At 50.1% G+C, this 16,429-nt stretch overlaps 7 protein-coding genes across 7 annotated transcripts; 4 read left to right on the top strand and 3 right to left on the bottom strand.

Moving 5' to 3' along the window:
• Positions 1-1,606: 1,606 nt before the first annotated feature.
• PSV08DRAFT_363860 (P-loop containing nucleoside triphosphate hydrolase protein) lies at positions 1,607-3,068 on the bottom strand (the record flags this gene model as incomplete). The annotated part of the gene is made up of 7 exons (XM_014227747.1): positions 3,006-3,068; positions 2,930-2,950; positions 2,834-2,876; positions 2,576-2,781; positions 1,856-2,527; positions 1,688-1,808; positions 1,607-1,626 (listed from the first exon to the last, which is right to left on the bottom strand). The coding sequence occupies exons 1-7, from the start codon at positions 3,024-3,026 to the stop codon at positions 1,607-1,609; spliced, it is 1,104 nt and encodes a 367-aa protein (XP_014083222.1). The 5' UTR covers positions 3,027-3,068.
• Positions 3,069-3,428: 360 nt separating this feature from the next.
• PSV08DRAFT_314094 (RmlC-like cupin domain-containing protein) lies at positions 3,429-4,810 on the top strand. Its single transcript, XM_014227748.2, has 4 exons — positions 3,429-3,827; positions 3,874-3,917; positions 4,227-4,444; positions 4,498-4,810. The coding sequence occupies exons 1-4, from the start codon at positions 3,594-3,596 to the stop codon at positions 4,620-4,622; spliced, it is 621 nt and encodes a 206-aa protein (XP_014083223.1). The 5' UTR covers positions 3,429-3,593; the 3' UTR covers positions 4,623-4,810.
• Positions 4,811-4,919: 109 nt separating this feature from the next.
• Positions 4,920-5,997, bottom strand: PSV08DRAFT_372574 (uncharacterized protein; the record flags this gene model as incomplete). The annotated part of the gene is made up of 5 exons (XM_014227749.2): positions 4,920-4,929; positions 5,068-5,297; positions 5,352-5,474; positions 5,553-5,760; positions 5,816-5,997. The coding sequence occupies 5 exons, from the start codon at positions 5,995-5,997 to the stop codon at positions 4,920-4,922; spliced, it is 753 nt and encodes a 250-aa protein (XP_014083224.2).
• A 364-nt stretch (positions 5,998-6,361) lies between these two features.
• On the top strand, positions 6,362-6,757 carry PSV08DRAFT_161929 (uncharacterized protein; the record flags this gene model as incomplete). Its single annotated transcript, XM_066091839.1, has 1 exon — positions 6,362-6,757. A coding segment is annotated over one exon (396 nt), but the record flags the coding sequence as incomplete, so codon positions are not given.
• Positions 6,758-6,950: 193 nt separating this feature from the next.
• On the top strand, positions 6,951-7,976 carry PSV08DRAFT_249199 (uncharacterized protein; the record flags this gene model as incomplete). The annotated part of the gene is made up of 2 exons (XM_066092380.1): positions 6,951-7,570; positions 7,697-7,976. 2 exons carry the CDS (start codon positions 6,951-6,953, stop codon positions 7,974-7,976), a joined length of 900 nt encoding a protein of 299 aa, XP_065948801.1.
• A 1,227-nt stretch (positions 7,977-9,203) lies between these two features.
• Positions 9,204-11,216, bottom strand: PSV08DRAFT_249198 (HCO3 transporter family-domain-containing protein; the record flags this gene model as incomplete). The annotated part of the gene is made up of 5 exons (XM_014227751.1): positions 9,204-9,665; positions 9,725-10,102; positions 10,156-10,535; positions 10,588-10,943; positions 10,990-11,216. The coding sequence occupies 5 exons, from the start codon at positions 11,214-11,216 to the stop codon at positions 9,204-9,206; spliced, it is 1,803 nt and encodes a 600-aa protein (XP_014083226.1).
• A 1,158-nt stretch (positions 11,217-12,374) lies between these two features.
• On the top strand, positions 12,375-16,420 carry PSV08DRAFT_183876 (uncharacterized protein; the record flags this gene model as incomplete). Its single annotated transcript, XM_066091902.1, has 6 exons — positions 12,375-12,905; positions 13,051-13,481; positions 13,545-14,455; positions 14,572-14,584; positions 14,804-15,268; positions 15,352-16,420. 6 exons carry the CDS (start codon positions 12,375-12,377, stop codon positions 16,418-16,420), a joined length of 3,420 nt encoding a protein of 1,139 aa, XP_065948800.1.
• Between the last annotated feature and the right edge of the window lie 9 nt (positions 16,421-16,429).

Raw genomic sequence — 16,429 nt, 5'->3', positions numbered from 1 at the left:
AAGATGACTGATGGCTGATGGTGATGGGGCGAGGGTTGCAGGGAAGGGCTGGCGCGTACTTGAGGACAAGTCTGGGGACGGTGGTGGTCGCAGGGCCCTGGCGGTGCGATGCGGGTGCGGCCTACCGCAGCTGGCGGGAGAGGACGCCCTGTTTGTTTCGAGCCCAAGGTTGCCGGCAAGCCTGGCGGCCTGGCGTGTGCACACACAGACACAGACGCACACACACACACACACACAGACCCTAACACCCACATCCACCACATCCACATGCACCCACACCCTATCCCCGAATCCCTGTCGCCGTCCCGGCCAAGCGACGAGCTGCAACGTTGGGCTTAGCGCGTGCGGGTCTCTCATCGCGGATGCGCCCCTAGGAAAACGCGGGCCAGAGTTATGCGGCCGCCGGGGCTAGCTCGCCGGGGCATGCCTCGACCGCGACCATGTCAGTACTTACGTATGTATGGATGGACGCGCGCATGGCCGTAGCTAACATGTACCGCCCAGTGCTGCATCCTGTATGTACGGCATGGTACCTGCTGCTACTGCTATTACTGCTCTGTTGATATGGCCAAAATGCCTCCCCTCTTACCCCGGCTAATCTGACGCTTCCCCACGACCACACACATGCACACACACCCCCATCCATCCATCCCCTCCCAAGGCCACCCACCGCACTCTGCCCTCCACCCGCCGTCCGCCGCCGCCGCCCACGCTGCTCAGGTACGCGAGCCAGTGGCGATTCCCACCGCGCCGCCACCACATCAATCATCGGCGGTGCATAAAGGAGACACGCAAACCGTCGACGGCTGAAACGCTTTCGGAATGCTGCGATAATCGCGCCCATCAACACCACTCATCCGCACTAGCTTTGGCCCGCCAGCCACTCAGGCCCCGGCTGCCATAATCCCTTAGCGCCCGACTGACAGCCCGCCCTCTGAGTCGCCAGCGCAAACCTCCCCCTGCTCATTTCTCTGAATCGTCCGCTGCCTCCGTTAGTCGTCTACACCAATCCCCCCAAATCCATGCCGTGAAAAAAAACTGGGCCTCGCACTTGCACTGCTGATCAACTGCCTTGACATTCAAATCCAAATATCGACAACACGCGAGCGAGAAAAAAACCAAAATCCCACTGCACCTCCGAGTCCCCCCAAAAGTGCCGTCTGCACTTCAAGTCACCACTGCTTGCCTGCACTTGCCTGCTTGTGCCACGCCCTCTCCATAGCCCTTCAAATCACTCGTCCTGCTTTGCTGCTCAACACCCCGCGGACGGTATCGGTCCGCCCGCCATTCCCCCAAGTAACGACTCTCTTAGCGATTGGCAGGTACGATCCGCGCCGCCGTAAGCGGCCTTGCCTTCCTAGTCTCGTCCTCATCTGTCCTCCGTCCTGCTACTGGATCCAGCTCTTGGCCAATACAAGTCGCCATCTCGGCTCCACGCCTCTCTCTGCGCCTCATCCGGCCTGCTGCGACCCAATCTTGCCCTTGACACTGAGACCTCCTCAGCCATCCAAATCTCTCCTTCCACTCATCTCGCCCCATGCCACTACGGATCCACAGCCTTCCGTACCATCTCCTGTCATGCCTCAAAATTGCGACCTTTTTGCTTCTACCGTTTGACAATTGTAACTGGCCAACACGTGAGCCCACAAAACTCCACCAAGCGGGGGCAATACCGTCATCTACTTACCAATATCCTCGTCTGCAAGCTCATGTGACAGTCCCACGCGCTGGGGCTGATGCTTGCAAGATTTTCCGTACACAATCGCGTGCTTGAAGTTGTCCACAATCGTCTTGTGGATCGAGTTACACTGCTTGCAGTTAGCCCCTGGTCCACCATTGCAAATAATTTACATACAAAATCCTCAATAGTGCATGCCGTTGATCGCAATACCACTGGCGCAGAGTAATCGGGCATTTTACCCTTGGGCTTCGTGTAGACGCGAACCAAATTCAGCTTCTCCCACATTTGCTCCAGCAGCTCGTCAATGTTCCATCCGTGCTCCGAGCTGATAGGACAAGCATTCGGGATTCGGTACAGCAGGTCCAGCTCCTCAATGCTAATCGCATCAATCTTGTTGAGCGCGTAAATGACTGGGATGTAGCTTCGACTCTTCGCTTCGATAACGTCAATCAGGTCATCCACCGTCGCGTCGCATCGAATCGCCACATCCGCGTTTGCCATTCGATATTCGTTTAGCACCGCCTTGATCTCCCCGTGATCAATATGCGTGAGTGGAACCGTGGCGGTGATATTAATACCACCCTTGTCCTTCTTCTTCAGCACAATGTTTGGTGGACTCTTGTTGATTCGGATCCCGAAGCCCTCCAATTCGTTCTCGATAACCCGCTTATCCGTGAGAGGCTTGTTAACGTCCAGAACAATGAAGATCAAATGACATGTCTTCGCCACCGCAATAACCTGTCGTCCACGACCTTTTCCGTCTTTCGCTCCCTGGATGATACCGGGAAGATCAAGAATTTGGATTTTCGCTCCGTTGTACATGACTTGACCAGGTACAGTAGTGAGCTGTCTACTGTTAGTCGCCAGCACTCACACTGCATTTGCTTCCCCTACCGTAGTGAATTCGTAAGCGGCCGCTTCCGAATGCTGTCCTGTCAATCTACTCATGAGTGTACTCTTGCCCACGGAGGGGAATCCAATGAAGCCAACACTGGCCACACCAGTCCTAGCAACATCGAATCCGACACCACCGCCGCCACCGCTGCTCGAGGGCTCAAGAAGCTCCCTCTTCAGTTTAGCGAGCTTCGCCTTCAGTTGTCCTATTCATGTGGTGAGCATGTCGGCATGCCTTGTTCGATCGGGGTCCCGTACCAAGATGGAAAGACGTCGCCTTGTTCTTCTGGGTCTTGGCCATCTACAGTTTGTGTGAGTAGCGCTCCGACAACCGTTCTAACGGATATGCCTTACTTCGGCCTCGATCTCCTTGATCTATTTCATCCCGTCAGCAAGCAGTGTAACATCTTTTTTCTGCGTCAATACAAACCTTGTCCACTGTAGTCGACATTTTGACGTGCTATCTATCCTCTTCTTGCTCTGTGGTCGATGTAGAGAGGCAATGTGGTTGTTCAGAAATTTGACGTGAGTGACGCCAGCCCACCAATGACGAAGCGGGGCACGGCTTTGCGGCAGTACTTTTCACCGCCACTTCATGTGGTTAGCGTGGCCATGCAACAGCCTTCTATCTTGGCTTCTATGCATGCTTCCACAGTTCCTGCTCCAAGCTGACATGCCCGATAGAAGCCGATTGTGAGGTTTTGGGTCGCCGAAAACACTTGTTTTCTCAGAACACGTCGTATGGGGCGCATCCAAAGACGGCGACTACTGACCGCCTCCGCACAGCACAAGCTTTAGAACCCGCAGATAGTTACATAATAAGAAATCACGTCCTGCACACGCGCAGTTTCCCAACATCACCACGGTTGCCTTGCTTAGACCGCCCTTTTCAGTTACAAAACCGCGTTCACTTTCTTCTCTGCACCCAAACTGCTATACATCTTCAACTCATCATCGTACCAAAGCAGCTGACAAGTTCCGCAATACATTAATTTTTTGCAAATCGCCTATTGTCAGAATGATTGGCCGTAGCACAGAAGTCGACGAATTCCGCGCTCTCGTTGAAGCCATCAATGAGAAACTCGGGCCCAGCAGCGGTATAGATTCTGCAGATGTAGATGAGAATGAGCTTCAACAGCTCATGGAGGCCTACGTTTCCAATGAGTCAGAATGGAAGAGATATTATTTCGCCTCAGACAAAGTGCCCTACACACGCAACCTAGTAGACAAGGGTAACGGCAAGAGTAATCTGGTATGATTTCAATCGCTTTGGCTATTATGCTCTGCTCACAGCACAGCTTATCCTAGTATGGGGCCCCGGTAAGAAGAGTCCGATTCACGAGTAAGTAACTACGTCCACTGGTGATTAACACGAGTTACCCGCCACCAACTCCGTCGTCGCCCCAACGATACCGACCCCAACCCTTCGCAGTCTATGGCCTTGCTCTTCTGCACGATGAAGCGACTGTGTTCGCCGATCGATTGATCGTTGCGTCAGTACAGGAGAACATGCCGGTAAGACGAACCAAACTCCGCCAAACCCCCATCACCAACCCCCCGAAACAACCGCGTTTATATGTGGACCTTTGCATCTATCCATTGCATGCAGCTCGGCAACACATCCCGAATCGGATGCTAACGCTGTTTACAGCCACGCCAACGCACACTGCATCATGAAGATGCTCAGGGGCCGCCTGACCGAAACCCGTTTCGCCACTCCTTCAGATGAAGACGTGCGAAATCATCGCCCCATGAAAAAGATTCGCGAGACTACGTACTCGGAGAATCAAGTCACGTACATGGCGGATAATCTGGGTACACACCGTATTTCCAACCCTGATCCGACTGACTACGCCGTTTCTCTACATTGTCAGTGCTGAACTGTGAGGTTGGATAGAGCTTTGCTTGCTAATGATTTGTAGTGTATACACCACCTAATGCGGCTACGTTCGGATGCAATGTCTTCAAGGAAGACACGTCTGATGTCATTCATAACAAACAATGTCATTTCTTTTCCGAGTACGGCGTCAAAATGAGCAGGGACTGAGGCGTAGATACAGTGGCATCGACGTGACATTATGACTGGTTATAGAAGTGTTTTTTTTTCGAACAGACTCAGATTGTATGCCATTTGTTTCAACAACTTATTCTCTATATATTACACAGATTTACTTGGTCAGGAGAGTTCTTCTAGCGTTTAGTCACGATTATGAATACGAAATCTTTCCTTTTTGTTTTATCTCAATATCATTGATATTTTGCTAACATCCGTCTCTGCGTAGTGGGATACCCTATGTGACGGGACGCCTTTTTCGTCTAGACCTTCGGCCTCAGTATAACGCCCTTATTCAAGGCTACGCTTAAGTTACACCACCCAAGTTTTAGCAATATTCGAGAGAGATGAATAAAACTAGCTATAAAGTAGATAAGAAAGTCATTGCCGCTGCCGCTGCCTTTGCCATGCACGCAAATCAGCATGATGAAGTTGACACTCTATGGTCGTAGGATGGTCTTTTCCAAGGACTTTTTCGTATCCAGCAGATCCCCTCTGGTGCAGAGGTAAAGACTCGTCTACACGACGCTGTTTGCTAAGAAGGCATGCAAGAAAGTATACGCTCCACAGCGTATTTGGGTGCTCTGGCCCCAGCACCTTTTTCCTCAACGACAGCGTTTGCCGACTTTTTGCCTCGGTCACTTCGTAGTTGCCCTGCTTGTTCAGTATCTATGCCAAGTTGCTTATGCTCCTTAGCGTATCTCGATGCTCTGGCCCCGGCACCTCCTTCCTTGCTTCTAAAGCCCTCTTGTTCATTTCTTTCGTTACGTTGTGCCGCCCCATCTCGGCAGAATACCACACTGCTTTGAACAGCACCGACGCCCATGCCGCTGGCGTCTTTGCTTCCTCTGGCCGGTATTCCACTACAGCTTGCGCGTGCGAGAATAGTGCTCGACAAATCGATTAGTTTTTGTATATCGGTACTGGGTAGCTGCTGTCCATTAGCATCTCATATATCATTCCCCACCACTCTAGCTCTTCAGATAACTCCAACCACTTCCTGGTCGAGTGCTGCACGAGACGGTACATCTTAAACTCCCTGCCATTAGCGTTGTTCATCTCCATAAGCGAGTAGCTAGTTAGCGTATCGATGTCGCCGTCGAAGCCAACTCTTTCTTGCCCTTTGTCTGCTCTGTATTGACCCCGAAGAAGCGACTTAGGGATGCCCTGGTGGTCAACTCATCAACGATAGCAGCCGCGCAGTTGCTGGCTTCGCGCGGCGAATATGGTCAAACGACACATGCCAGGCCATGATGATTGAGTTAGATGCTCGTCCGTCTCTGCGGTTGTCGTCCACATTCGTCTCCAGCAGTCGCACTCGGTCACGGTCGCTTGTGCGAACCTTGTAGAAGTATCTTGCGAAAGTCATGCGCGGTGATCTCTGTGTAATGTATGCTGCTGTGTGTATTGTACTTTACCTATCTGCTTTCGGTCTCTAAAATTTCCACTAGCGACAAAATAGACAGAAAACTTGGCATTCAGGCGATACTAAATCCAGCCAATGCAGGTATAGAGTACATGCTTCCATTGATACAGTGGTGAAATAACTAATGATTGTTGGAAAGGGCACGCTGACACCTCCGCAAGCATTGCGAGTTTGTCAAACTATCTTCTTGCTTTCATCTCATGCTCCGTCAGGTGATGAGATGGATCCTTTGTTCTCTTGTAATATTTAAGTAGTCTCTTATGGTAGAAAGAAATATCATGCCTTCAGTTCAATAATCATGTAGTATATATTCATCCATGGCTTAACTGGGGACAGTGATATAACATGGACGAACCACGATGCGAAAACCTTCACGCCAGACCTTGTATGTACGCAATTCCCGTCAGCACGAGTCATTATCTATGGGTATGACGCGGATATCGTGGGCTTGTGGAAGAACGCCAGTGGAGAAGGGCTTCGCGGGTACGACAAGGCCCTTGCCTATGCTATCTCTAACAGCCGCCCGGACGAGACCAAACGCCCTCTCTTCTTCATTGTTCACAGCCTTGGTGGCCTTTTCATCAAGCAAGCAATCCTTGTCCCCCTAGATCCAAGCGAATCTCTTCTACAAAGTGCAGCACCTTGCACGGCCGAGATCATGTTTATGGACACGCCACATTCTGGGCCTGATCTTGCAAAGTGGGCACCCTGGTGTCCGGTATCAACTTCTTGTAAATTTCGATGATACTTGCCTCGATGCACGCTTCCCTGAGGTAATCTGGGTTGAACTTCTTGCTGGTCCGTGCATTTTTGAACAAATCGGCGCTTGGATTGGGTTCTTCCTCCTTAGGGATCTCGACTATGTCTAGCAGTTCCTCCCCTTTAGTGTGTACTGTATGCCTGGTCCGCTGACGGGTGCCTGCCGCCTCCTCGCGTGCCATGGTATTCATGATGTCGTTTCCCGCCGTGCCCTCTTCCTCGACTTCTCGGCTCACGAGTATGGTCGTTTGCTTGCTCAGATTATGCAATACCTTTATAGCCTTAAGAATCGGGGTTTTCCTCTTGTTGCACTTGGGTACGGTGCGGATCTGTTCTATATAGTAAAGTGCAACCCTGTGCAGAATAGCTATGTCTTAGACGTAGGCGTTGTAGACGACGGGGCGGGATTTCAGGTTACGTGCTGCGCGCATAATGCGGGCTTGCTGGGCGGAGTCGCGCGCCTGCTTGGCCTGTACCTTTTCTATCCTGGCAACGTAGGATGCAACGATTTCCTCTTCCGTCAGCTCGCTGGGATTCGCAGGGGTAGTAGGACGAGGTTGGTCCGGTTCGTCTTCCAAGTTGAGTTCGTCCTCATCGCTTGCCGTGGTGACAGGGTGCAGGGTCTTGGGGGCTTCCTTGCGTCGAGGCAATTCAGTACGATCGCGATTGAGTGTCTTGATGCTTCTCAAGGCGGCCTGCTTGGCAGCCTCTGGGTCGACCTAGTAGGTGGCGTTATCGAGCCTTTGTTGCATCGTTTGTACGATATAGCGCTCTATAGTCTTCTGTTTCTCCGCCTCTTTCTGCACCTAGATCTCTGCCAACCTCCTTAGTTTCATCTTGGTGGCGATGATCTTAGAGATAAACTATAAACACGCGTCCGTAGTGGTGTCGCCCTTAATTTTCGCCTAGTCGAAAACGCTATTGTCAGTATTGACGAAGACCAGCTTGAGAGCACAGAAGAATCTTGCCTAATGGAGTTCAGACGCCTAGTTCTTCATGTGCTTCTCGGGCTCCGTGGCGAGCACACTGGTGTCATGCTTAGCCATGATGCTCCTTACCGCGGACAGACTGCAGGGGTACACCATAGCAAGGATCTTCTATTCGCTAAAGAGGATGAACGAGAAGCTCCTTTCACCACTCAAGGAGAGATAGGAAGTGCCTAAAGCAGTCGAGGAAGGTTTCCAACGGCAGTTGATAGGGGATGGAGCACTGAAGCATGCGAAAAAATTTCTGCTACTACGACACGGTTGCTGTCAATATTCATCAGGTACATCGTACCAGAAGAGTCTGCGAAGATGGAGTGATATTCAGGCTCTGGGATCGATACGAACCATATGGACATGACCAAGTTCACCAGCTTGTACGATGTCGGGTTTGTTCAGCTCCAGGGCGTTCTCAGCACCTGGATCAAGCAGGCCAAGAGCTCGAAGACACTAGATGCGAATTTCGAAGTTAGAGAAGTGCCATATTCAGCGACAATGCCATTAAATAACAGCACAACTGAGGCAGACACACTTCATCAGGCCACAACTATCGCAGGAAGAGACATGAACTTGGGGAATGTGACACACCAAAACATGGGACGAGATTAGATTGACTAAGATGAGAGGATTCATGCAGGACCAGAACGTCCACCTGACATAGATGAGAACAACTTCAGCGGTGGTGAGCGAATCAGGCATATGGCTTCTGGGTGCAGGATGCTCTGATTGATGACAATTTGATTTCTTTCAGGGGCTACGCCTGGGGAGCTATTCTAAACGGACTGATTGGTTTAACAGGAGTTGTGTTTCATGTACTGTTGTTATTCTTTCTATTCCATTGCTAATTTATGTGCTGAATAAATGCGCACTCAAGAGTGATCTGAGCGTTTGTTAGATTCGCGCTGTAGACTTTTGGTCCTTATGGTAGCACCTAGTGTCTATGTTTCTACAGAGATTCTATCGAGAAGTTTAATCAAAAGACGTTTAGTCCACTATATCCATGCAACTATGCCTAGGGTGTACCTAAGAAAGACAGTGTACGCTTTCAGTACTATACAATTCACATAGACATCTAAGCACACTGCCACAAGCTACTACATACTAAGTACAGCTGAAGATTAGTGTTATACTAGATAAGTTTTAGCGATCTTGCTATGTATCTCACAGAGAAACTACAAGGATCCTAGAGTACCCTCTTAATTTGATACTTAGAGCTTACTATTCTAATATTTAAGACGTAGTCTTCCTTCCTCTACCCCTGAACACTTGCTAGGGGCGCGCCTTTGCGAGTAAACAGAGGAGTTCTCAAATCGCGCCTCTCGCTCTATATACTCGTATTCAACTATATTACTTTTCATATTCTGTACAATCACCACACTCGTCTAAGGAATCCCCTTGCACCACCTTCTATCTATGAATGCTACCTTCACGCTGCCTAAAAGCACTTGGCGGCCTGCTCTGTAACGCTGAGCTGTCAGCCTTCTCTACATCGCCCTGTTCTTCGTGCCTGATCACACCACCAGTACCACTGTTCTTCATGCCACCTGGTGTTCCACCAAAGCTGACCAGCACAGCTGGGTTATCAGCGGTCAGAGCATCTAGCACACCCAATTCCTGCTCGGAAAACCATTTTGGCATGCAGAAGGTGCGCAAAGGAATCAGGGCGATGATGAGTACCGGGAAACCGATAGCGGCAATGGTCTGGGAAATGGCAACTGTGCAAGCTACGCCCAAAATCTGAATACAGATGAAAAGGCTGATCTTCTTGCGAGGGACAGTGTTGAGAGGGTTTTGCGGGTCGAGGAAGCGTCTTTCAGACATTAAGTACCATATCTTGGCCAAGATTCCGTTGGACTCTATGGAGCCCCACTGAAGGAAGGTCAGTTACTGAGCAAAGAATGAGTGGAGATGAGATAGTGGGTACATACGCCAACAACAAAAAACACCCCCGCAAAGACTGCCGCGGGCATGGTATGCAAGACGATGAGCAGGGGACCGGTCATAGTACCCCATATGGCCATGCCCATAAGGAAATGGCTAACCCGCTGCTCAACCACAGCAGTAGCTACAACCTCTGGCTTGCGAATTTCGTGGCCATCTTTGGTCTCAGTAATGTTGAGTCTCGTCTCGTATATAGTTAGGGAATCGGTGTGCACCGGTGCTTGAGGTACGAGACCGTTGGGAAGAGGAAGGCCGATAACACCGCTGACGAAACAGGTACATCCAAGCAGGAAGAAATCCCAGTGGAAGCCGGCGGGTTTCTTAAGGGGATACTGGCGGGCTTGTGCGGTTAGGGAGGAAACGTTCTGTAAAGATATGTCAGCTTGGATGGTTACAGAATAAAGGAATTGAAACATACGTGATCATAGTAGAAGAGCAACATCATCAAGAATCCGAATGGTAAAGCTACAAACACCCACTTGACATCAAGATTCCAGAAGTCGATTACCCAGTCGCGATTCTGAGTCGGCTGGAAAGCTCCTACAATCGGAACACGGTACATTGTAGTGTCTTTCAGTCGTCCAGGGATATGCGAAAAGCCGACCCAGAACAGCGTGGGAAAGACGAAAGAGTAATCGGCTAGGATACCGCGTATGAAGGGGTTGAAGATTGTGCTGCCCCCAAGCTTTTCGAGGCCGTAGACAGAGCCAAAATAGAGAATTGCAATGACAATAGAGAGGTAGCCACCTTCGAATTCTGAGGCTTCGAAGAGATAGACCAGCTCCTCAACACCTTTGACTTTTGAGAAGTTAGTGACATGCTTCATAGTAAGCGTTCGAGGTTTACATACCGCAGTAGATGATACCAACATACAAGCCGAATGTTTCGCTTGAAAAGTCGGTAACGTAAGCCATGTAATCGCAAAAGTTTCCAAACGATACGATCCAGTGAAAAATGGCAGCCCAGATGCCGACCCAGGCTGTGAATGCTGGATATATACTGGGTTCGTAAAGTGTGATGATGTCGTAGATGGTATAGTTGAACAGCGCAATCAGACCGGTTACACCAACGATTGTCAATGGTTGGCATGAGAGTAGACTGAACACCATTGCTGCCAACGCTGATGAAAACAAGGCTTCGTTGACGCCAAAGAATCCGCCGGTGCGGCGATACATGTCTAGTGTGAAAGCAATGGCTGGTAACACACTGCAATGGTAAGTACATGTATGCCCTTTTGAGTGAAGGTGCTTACTTGACAAAGTACATGCGGACTGTACTTGCAAAAGCCCGATAAGTGAAGGCATCTGTGATATCGCTCCAGTAGTATGGTAGTCTTCGTTTAACATCGTGATACATGCCTCGTCCGGGCTGCAGTATGCGCCATCTCCGCCATCCTTTTTGTCCTTGGAAAGTGTAGGATTCTCGAGTCGCGATCCTATCCAGTTTGCTGTTCAGACCCGTCGCGCCTGGTGACTCCATAGTCACTATACAATAAACAATGCAATCGTACAAAGATCAAGTAGAGACACGGTTACTTGGAAGAAAGAGAATGAATTGCAGGGCCACTGATAAATGCGCAGAGGCGCGTCACGTTATTGCCGTTGATTTGGAATGAGACTAACGGTCCGTCCCGGGCCTTGAGCTTCTAAGCATATATACACCATGTCAGTCCGATTACCGTACCTTGTCCGATACGATCATCAGTGCAGCGCCACGGCTTGGTAAATGTGGGTAACTTAGCTTTACATCGTGGGCCGTTCAGCAGACTTTCGTGATCAATGTGTTCAAGCTATATTACGCTTATTGAACGGGAAGAAAAGAGAATGCCAGCAAAGTACAAGGACCAGTTCCTCGCCATTGCCTTGTTGTTTTCTATGTCAAATGTTCTGTGATTAAACATTTCTTAGTACCAAAAGTTTGGTGGTTGGATGACGTTTGCTGGTAAGCAGACGATCGCGTTACAGTAGTTCGACGGTTAGTCCCACTTTTATGCTGGCTAAAACAGGGGGCCTGAGAGCAGCTCGACTGCCCGGGCAGAATTGAGCAGCAAATACGACTGTTCAACCGGGCCAAAAAAAAATTTCGATAATCTTTTTCTGATTAAATTTAGCTTCTGAAATCCTCCTACACAGAATCTGACATGTTTTGGGTGCAAAAAGGCTGGCGCAATAAGACCCCTACAACTGTTCGGATGACGCAGAGTGGACCGAGAGCACGACCGAAGCCAAGCTTGATGCACATAGCCTCCAAAGCGTTTCCGCTTCCCCCAGCTTCTGCTGCTTGAGCAGAATTTCCATCTACAACCCCATCGGTTCTGCCCAGCCCGCTATCCCCATGTCACAACGTCATTGAGTTTGTAGGGATTAATTAACCAAGGTGTTGCTGAGCAGCACGAAGCCTCGCCTGAGCCACAGCTGTCTCTCTCGCCTATCGGACGTTTTCCGCGCGTCTCGCCACCGCAGCGATTCCATCGGGGTCTCCTGTCGTTCCTCGGAGGTACCTGTACGACGGGAATCTGACATTCAGGCGCAGTGGATACCAGCTTACCTTTTGCGTGCTGTTCATCCAACCAAGCGACCTTAGTGGCCGGTGACACTCCGACAGCCTTGTTTCGTATTAGCGAGGTATAATCACGAGATGGCTGCGATACCAGACGTTGAAGGCCTTTCAGAATGCATCAGCCGAGCTATACAAGAGCACCTCGCCAAGTCCAACATCAATGTTGCGTGGCCACAACTGGATAATCTTAACCACCCTATCCTTCGCGTTGAGGCTTTCCTCGAGGAAGCTGGCAACGACAATGGAGCAAGAGCGCGGTCCGAGAGGATAGCATCGGTATGTCCAGTCATCTACTACTATCGCAACTTCCACGTGAAGTGGCGCATTCTAACACACATGCAGCAGACAGTAGATTTAGCGGACATGAGAACCCCTGCCCCTACACAAAGTCCGGCAGTAGACGATCAAGAGTGTGATGAAACCTCACCAACCGATGAACCTCGTTTTCAGCAAACTCCTTACCCATCGAGGGAGGAGCAGCAGGAAAACCGCAGGAAAGGTACCGGCGGATTAAGAGTATCTCAAAAGCAGTCTTCATTTCAGGAGGATCTTAGCGAACATCAGCGGCAAATGCAGATTGATAGCCGAAGTTTTCCGAAAAGAAAAAAGGTATGTGCATGTTACCAAAGCTCGATATTTGCGGGGCTTTCTCGAGTAGAAGGCCGGCTGTTGATCGCCTGATTCAAACTTGTCAGGTGACTATTCAATGTTGCCAGCAAAGCTACTTGCAGATCAAACATACTGACAGTTCAAGGTTACCTCGGATAAATTCGTCTTTCAACCTTCTACTCTAGACAAGCTCATCATTGGTATTTGGGAGCAGGTTCATGGCTCTATCAATCTAGATCCAAAAGCAATTTTTGAACAATTTCAAGTTGCACCCAATGGGTCATCAATGGACATTGTTCGACATGCGCAACCAGATACCACACCTGCCACGATGACGGTGCTTAATAGTGCAGCAAGCACAGTGTGTGACTCGTTCAGTCAAATGAACACATTTTGCCGCAAGGTTACGCAAGCGAGCCGCGTATGCCGGTCGATTGAGATGATTGTACAAGCCCGGTGGACTGAGCTTTTTGAAGAGCAGGTGCAATATCGTAGTCAAACGAGACCAGAGCTATCGCCCACAAAACATAGAAAGGCCGTTTTCATGGAGGCATGTCAAGATTTTGCCTGGTCCGAGTAAGTGCAAGATGTTACTGAGGTGAACGGCTTTGATGACGATCGCTGACGATGTTGCTGTAGAAAGGAATTGCGAAACAAGATGGCAATCTGGAGAGGTTACAAAGAAGTGAAAGATGCTGCAGGCTGGGCAGCACTTGTGTTTGCCGGTATGGGTATCTACCGTTTCTGCAAGTACCGCGTCGGATTCGACAACGACGCTATGCGACGTCTTCGAAATATGCGAAAGCGACTGGAAGTAGCAGCCGATACTCTTCATCCGCATTGGCGGCAGTTGCTCGCAATTGTGGGCGAGTCATCAACCCTTCAATATCCTGGACATCCGCACGAATGGGTCGTGTTCGAAGACGGGTCTGATCCGATACCCTTACGCCAGACATATTTGACCCAAGACCCATACTTTTCATTTGAACAAATTGATGAATCCGTGATCGATGAATCCGTCTGGGGATGTGAAGATCCAAGGTGGACGCCACAAGCGAACGTTATCGCAAGACCAGGCGGTGCGTACGTGTGCGCACTGTGCAACGAGCACCAATCGGACGATCCAAAGGAAAACTCTTGTTTCTGCTTCCCATTGCTATTTGGGTGTGTGAAACGCAAGCCGCCACCTGTTCAGGTATACCGCACTCCGGATGGCAAGAACAACGGGCTAGTCGCTTTGACGTCTTTCGATCGCGGTACCGGCGTTGGCGAACTTGTTGGCCTGATCACAAAAGGTATGAGGCATCTTGATGTGATAGATAGCTCAACAGAATCAACGAGCTACCAAATCTGGCAAGGAAGAGTGGGAAACTATACGCGCTTTATCAATCATAGCTGCAAGCCTAACGCGCAGTGCTCGACATTTACCTGGCTGGATACCCAAAGGGTGGTACTTGTCAGTAAGGGAATTGAAGCTGGTTCAGAAATCACTCTGGACTATGGCGACAAGTACTGGGCTGGATTGGACAAGTCCTGCCTATGTGGAGAGAGTTGCTGCAGATACAGGAGAGATGGCAAATGATTCGCCAGAGGATTAGAGATGGACTAAGCTGAAGCTGTCGTGATCCTGGGTGCATATATATATATATATATTCTTCCAGTTTAGATTCTTGTTCAAAGTTTATTCGCGGAATTCGCGGCTTCCGGCCAAAAAGCACATCTTCAATCATGCAGCGATGCGATAGAACGACTCGCAATGGTTGGTCCCAATTCAAATTCACGTGTCGTTATCGATAAGATTAGCGTGATATATCCCTGCACAAAATCTCAGAAGCCAAGTCGAAGATTGGCCTTCTGAAAACAACCAACAACCATAATATGACGACTAGCGACTACAGTGATTCCGGTGCGTCCGATCAAGAGATATTGGAGGCCCAGTCTGGGGCGAGAAAAAGGAGGAGACTTTCCCCTGTCGATGGTGATGAAAGTTCTGCTTCAGAGATTGAAGCTCAACCCGCCCCGAAGCCACTCCAAGTAGCACCAGCAACTGTTTCGCGCGTCAAAGCGAGGACCAACGGCGCGCAAAGTAACAGCACGTCTTCTCAAGCTGCCAATGTTCCTGTGGTCAGCCAAAAGCTCAGTTTTGCTTCACTCAATGTAGCGCCATGGCTCGTTGCCTCGCTCGCCAGCATGGCGATTAAACGACCAACGGGGATTCAAGCATCTTGTATCCCCGAGATCTTGAAAGGAAAAGACTGTATAGGAGGCTCAAGAACTGGTACTGGTAAAACCATCGCGTTTTCAGTGCCCATTCTGCAGAAATGGGCAGAGGATCCAAGCGGAATCTTTGCAGTAATCATCACGTGAGTTTCGCCTTGTTATGTTGGAGTGCGACAAGAGTGGCACCAAGCAAATCAGCTATAACATTATGCTAACGGCCATGTAGACCCACACGCGAACTTGCGATCCAGATCTATGAGCAAGTGAAGGCCATCTCGGCCCCTCAGTCTATGAAGCCAATCCTGATTACAGGAGGCTCAGACCAACGCGCTCAAGCTATCGAGCTTGCCTCGCGCCCCCACGTCGTGATTGCAACACCAGGTCGACTCGCAGAGCACATCCGAACGTCGGGTGAAGACACCATCTGCGGGTTGCGGCGTGTGCGATTTGTTGTCTTTGATGAAGCCGATCGTCTGCTTGCTCCAGGAAAAGGCTCCATGCTCCCCGATCTCGAAACATGCTTATCCGTGCTTCCGCCCAAAGAAACCCGACAAACGCTCTTATTCACTGCAACCGTAACACCAGAAGTTCTGGCTCTCAAAGATCAACCGCGCGCTCCGGGCCGACTACCAATTTTCGTCTCAGAAGTAGATACAGAGGAACTAGCGATTCCCCCGCGTCTCCAGCAACGGTACCTCCAGACGCCCGTCACGCACAAGGAATGCTACCTCTATGTGCTTCTCAATACACCAGTCAATAGCGAGAAAAGCGTCATCATCTTCTGCAATCGGACCAAGACTGCTACTTTGCTCGAGTACATGCTTCGCTTGCTTGACCACCGCGTCACGGCCCTACATTCGGGTCTCAAGCAATCCGATCGTGTGAACAATCTAGCGCGATTCCGTGCCCAAGCAGCTCGGATCCTGGTAGCCACCGACGTCGCTGCCCGTGGTCTTGATATCCCAGAAGTAGCGCTTGTCATCAATTTCGACGTGCCACGTGATCCGGATGACTACATCCATCGTGTTGGTCGTACGGCGCGTGCGGGTCGTGTGGGTACGGCCATTACGTTGATTGGACAGAGAGATGTGGAGCTTGTGCTGGCGATTGAAGCGCGAGTAGGCAAGAAGATGGAAGAGTTTGAAGAGGAGGGTGTAAGTGTTGAGGGTAGAGTTGTTAGAGATGCATTGAAGCCGGTGACGGAGAAGAAGAGGGAGGCCATGTTGAGTATTGAAGAGGGGAGGGATGTGCTGGGCAAAAGAAAGGTGGGCATGCAGAAGAGGAGGGCTGAGTGATTTGGCTGT

The sequence above is a fragment of the Bipolaris maydis genome (genome assembly GCF_028858645.1).
Source record: "Bipolaris maydis strain C4 unplaced genomic scaffold PSV08scaffold_10, whole genome shotgun sequence".
Lineage (NCBI taxonomy): Eukaryota > Fungi > Ascomycota > Dothideomycetes > Pleosporales > Pleosporaceae > Bipolaris > Bipolaris maydis.
The sequence above is the reverse complement of the archived record's forward strand: the minus strand, read 5'-3'. Positions and strand labels throughout refer to the sequence as shown.

Excerpts from the sequence above, each read along its gene's own strand:
- PSV08DRAFT_314094 (XM_014227748.2), top strand. The coding sequence starts at position 3,594 with ATGATTGGCCGTAGCACAGAAGTCGACGAATTCCGCGCTCTCGTTGAA. Across the intron at positions 3,828-3,873 it reads GTAACGGCAAGAGTAATCTG|CTTATCCTAGTATGGGGCCC; the intron begins GTATGATTTCAA and ends CTCACAGCACAG. Across the intron at positions 3,918-4,226 it reads AAGAAGAGTCCGATTCACGA|CCACGCCAACGCACACTGCA; the intron begins GTAAGTAACTAC and ends CGCTGTTTACAG.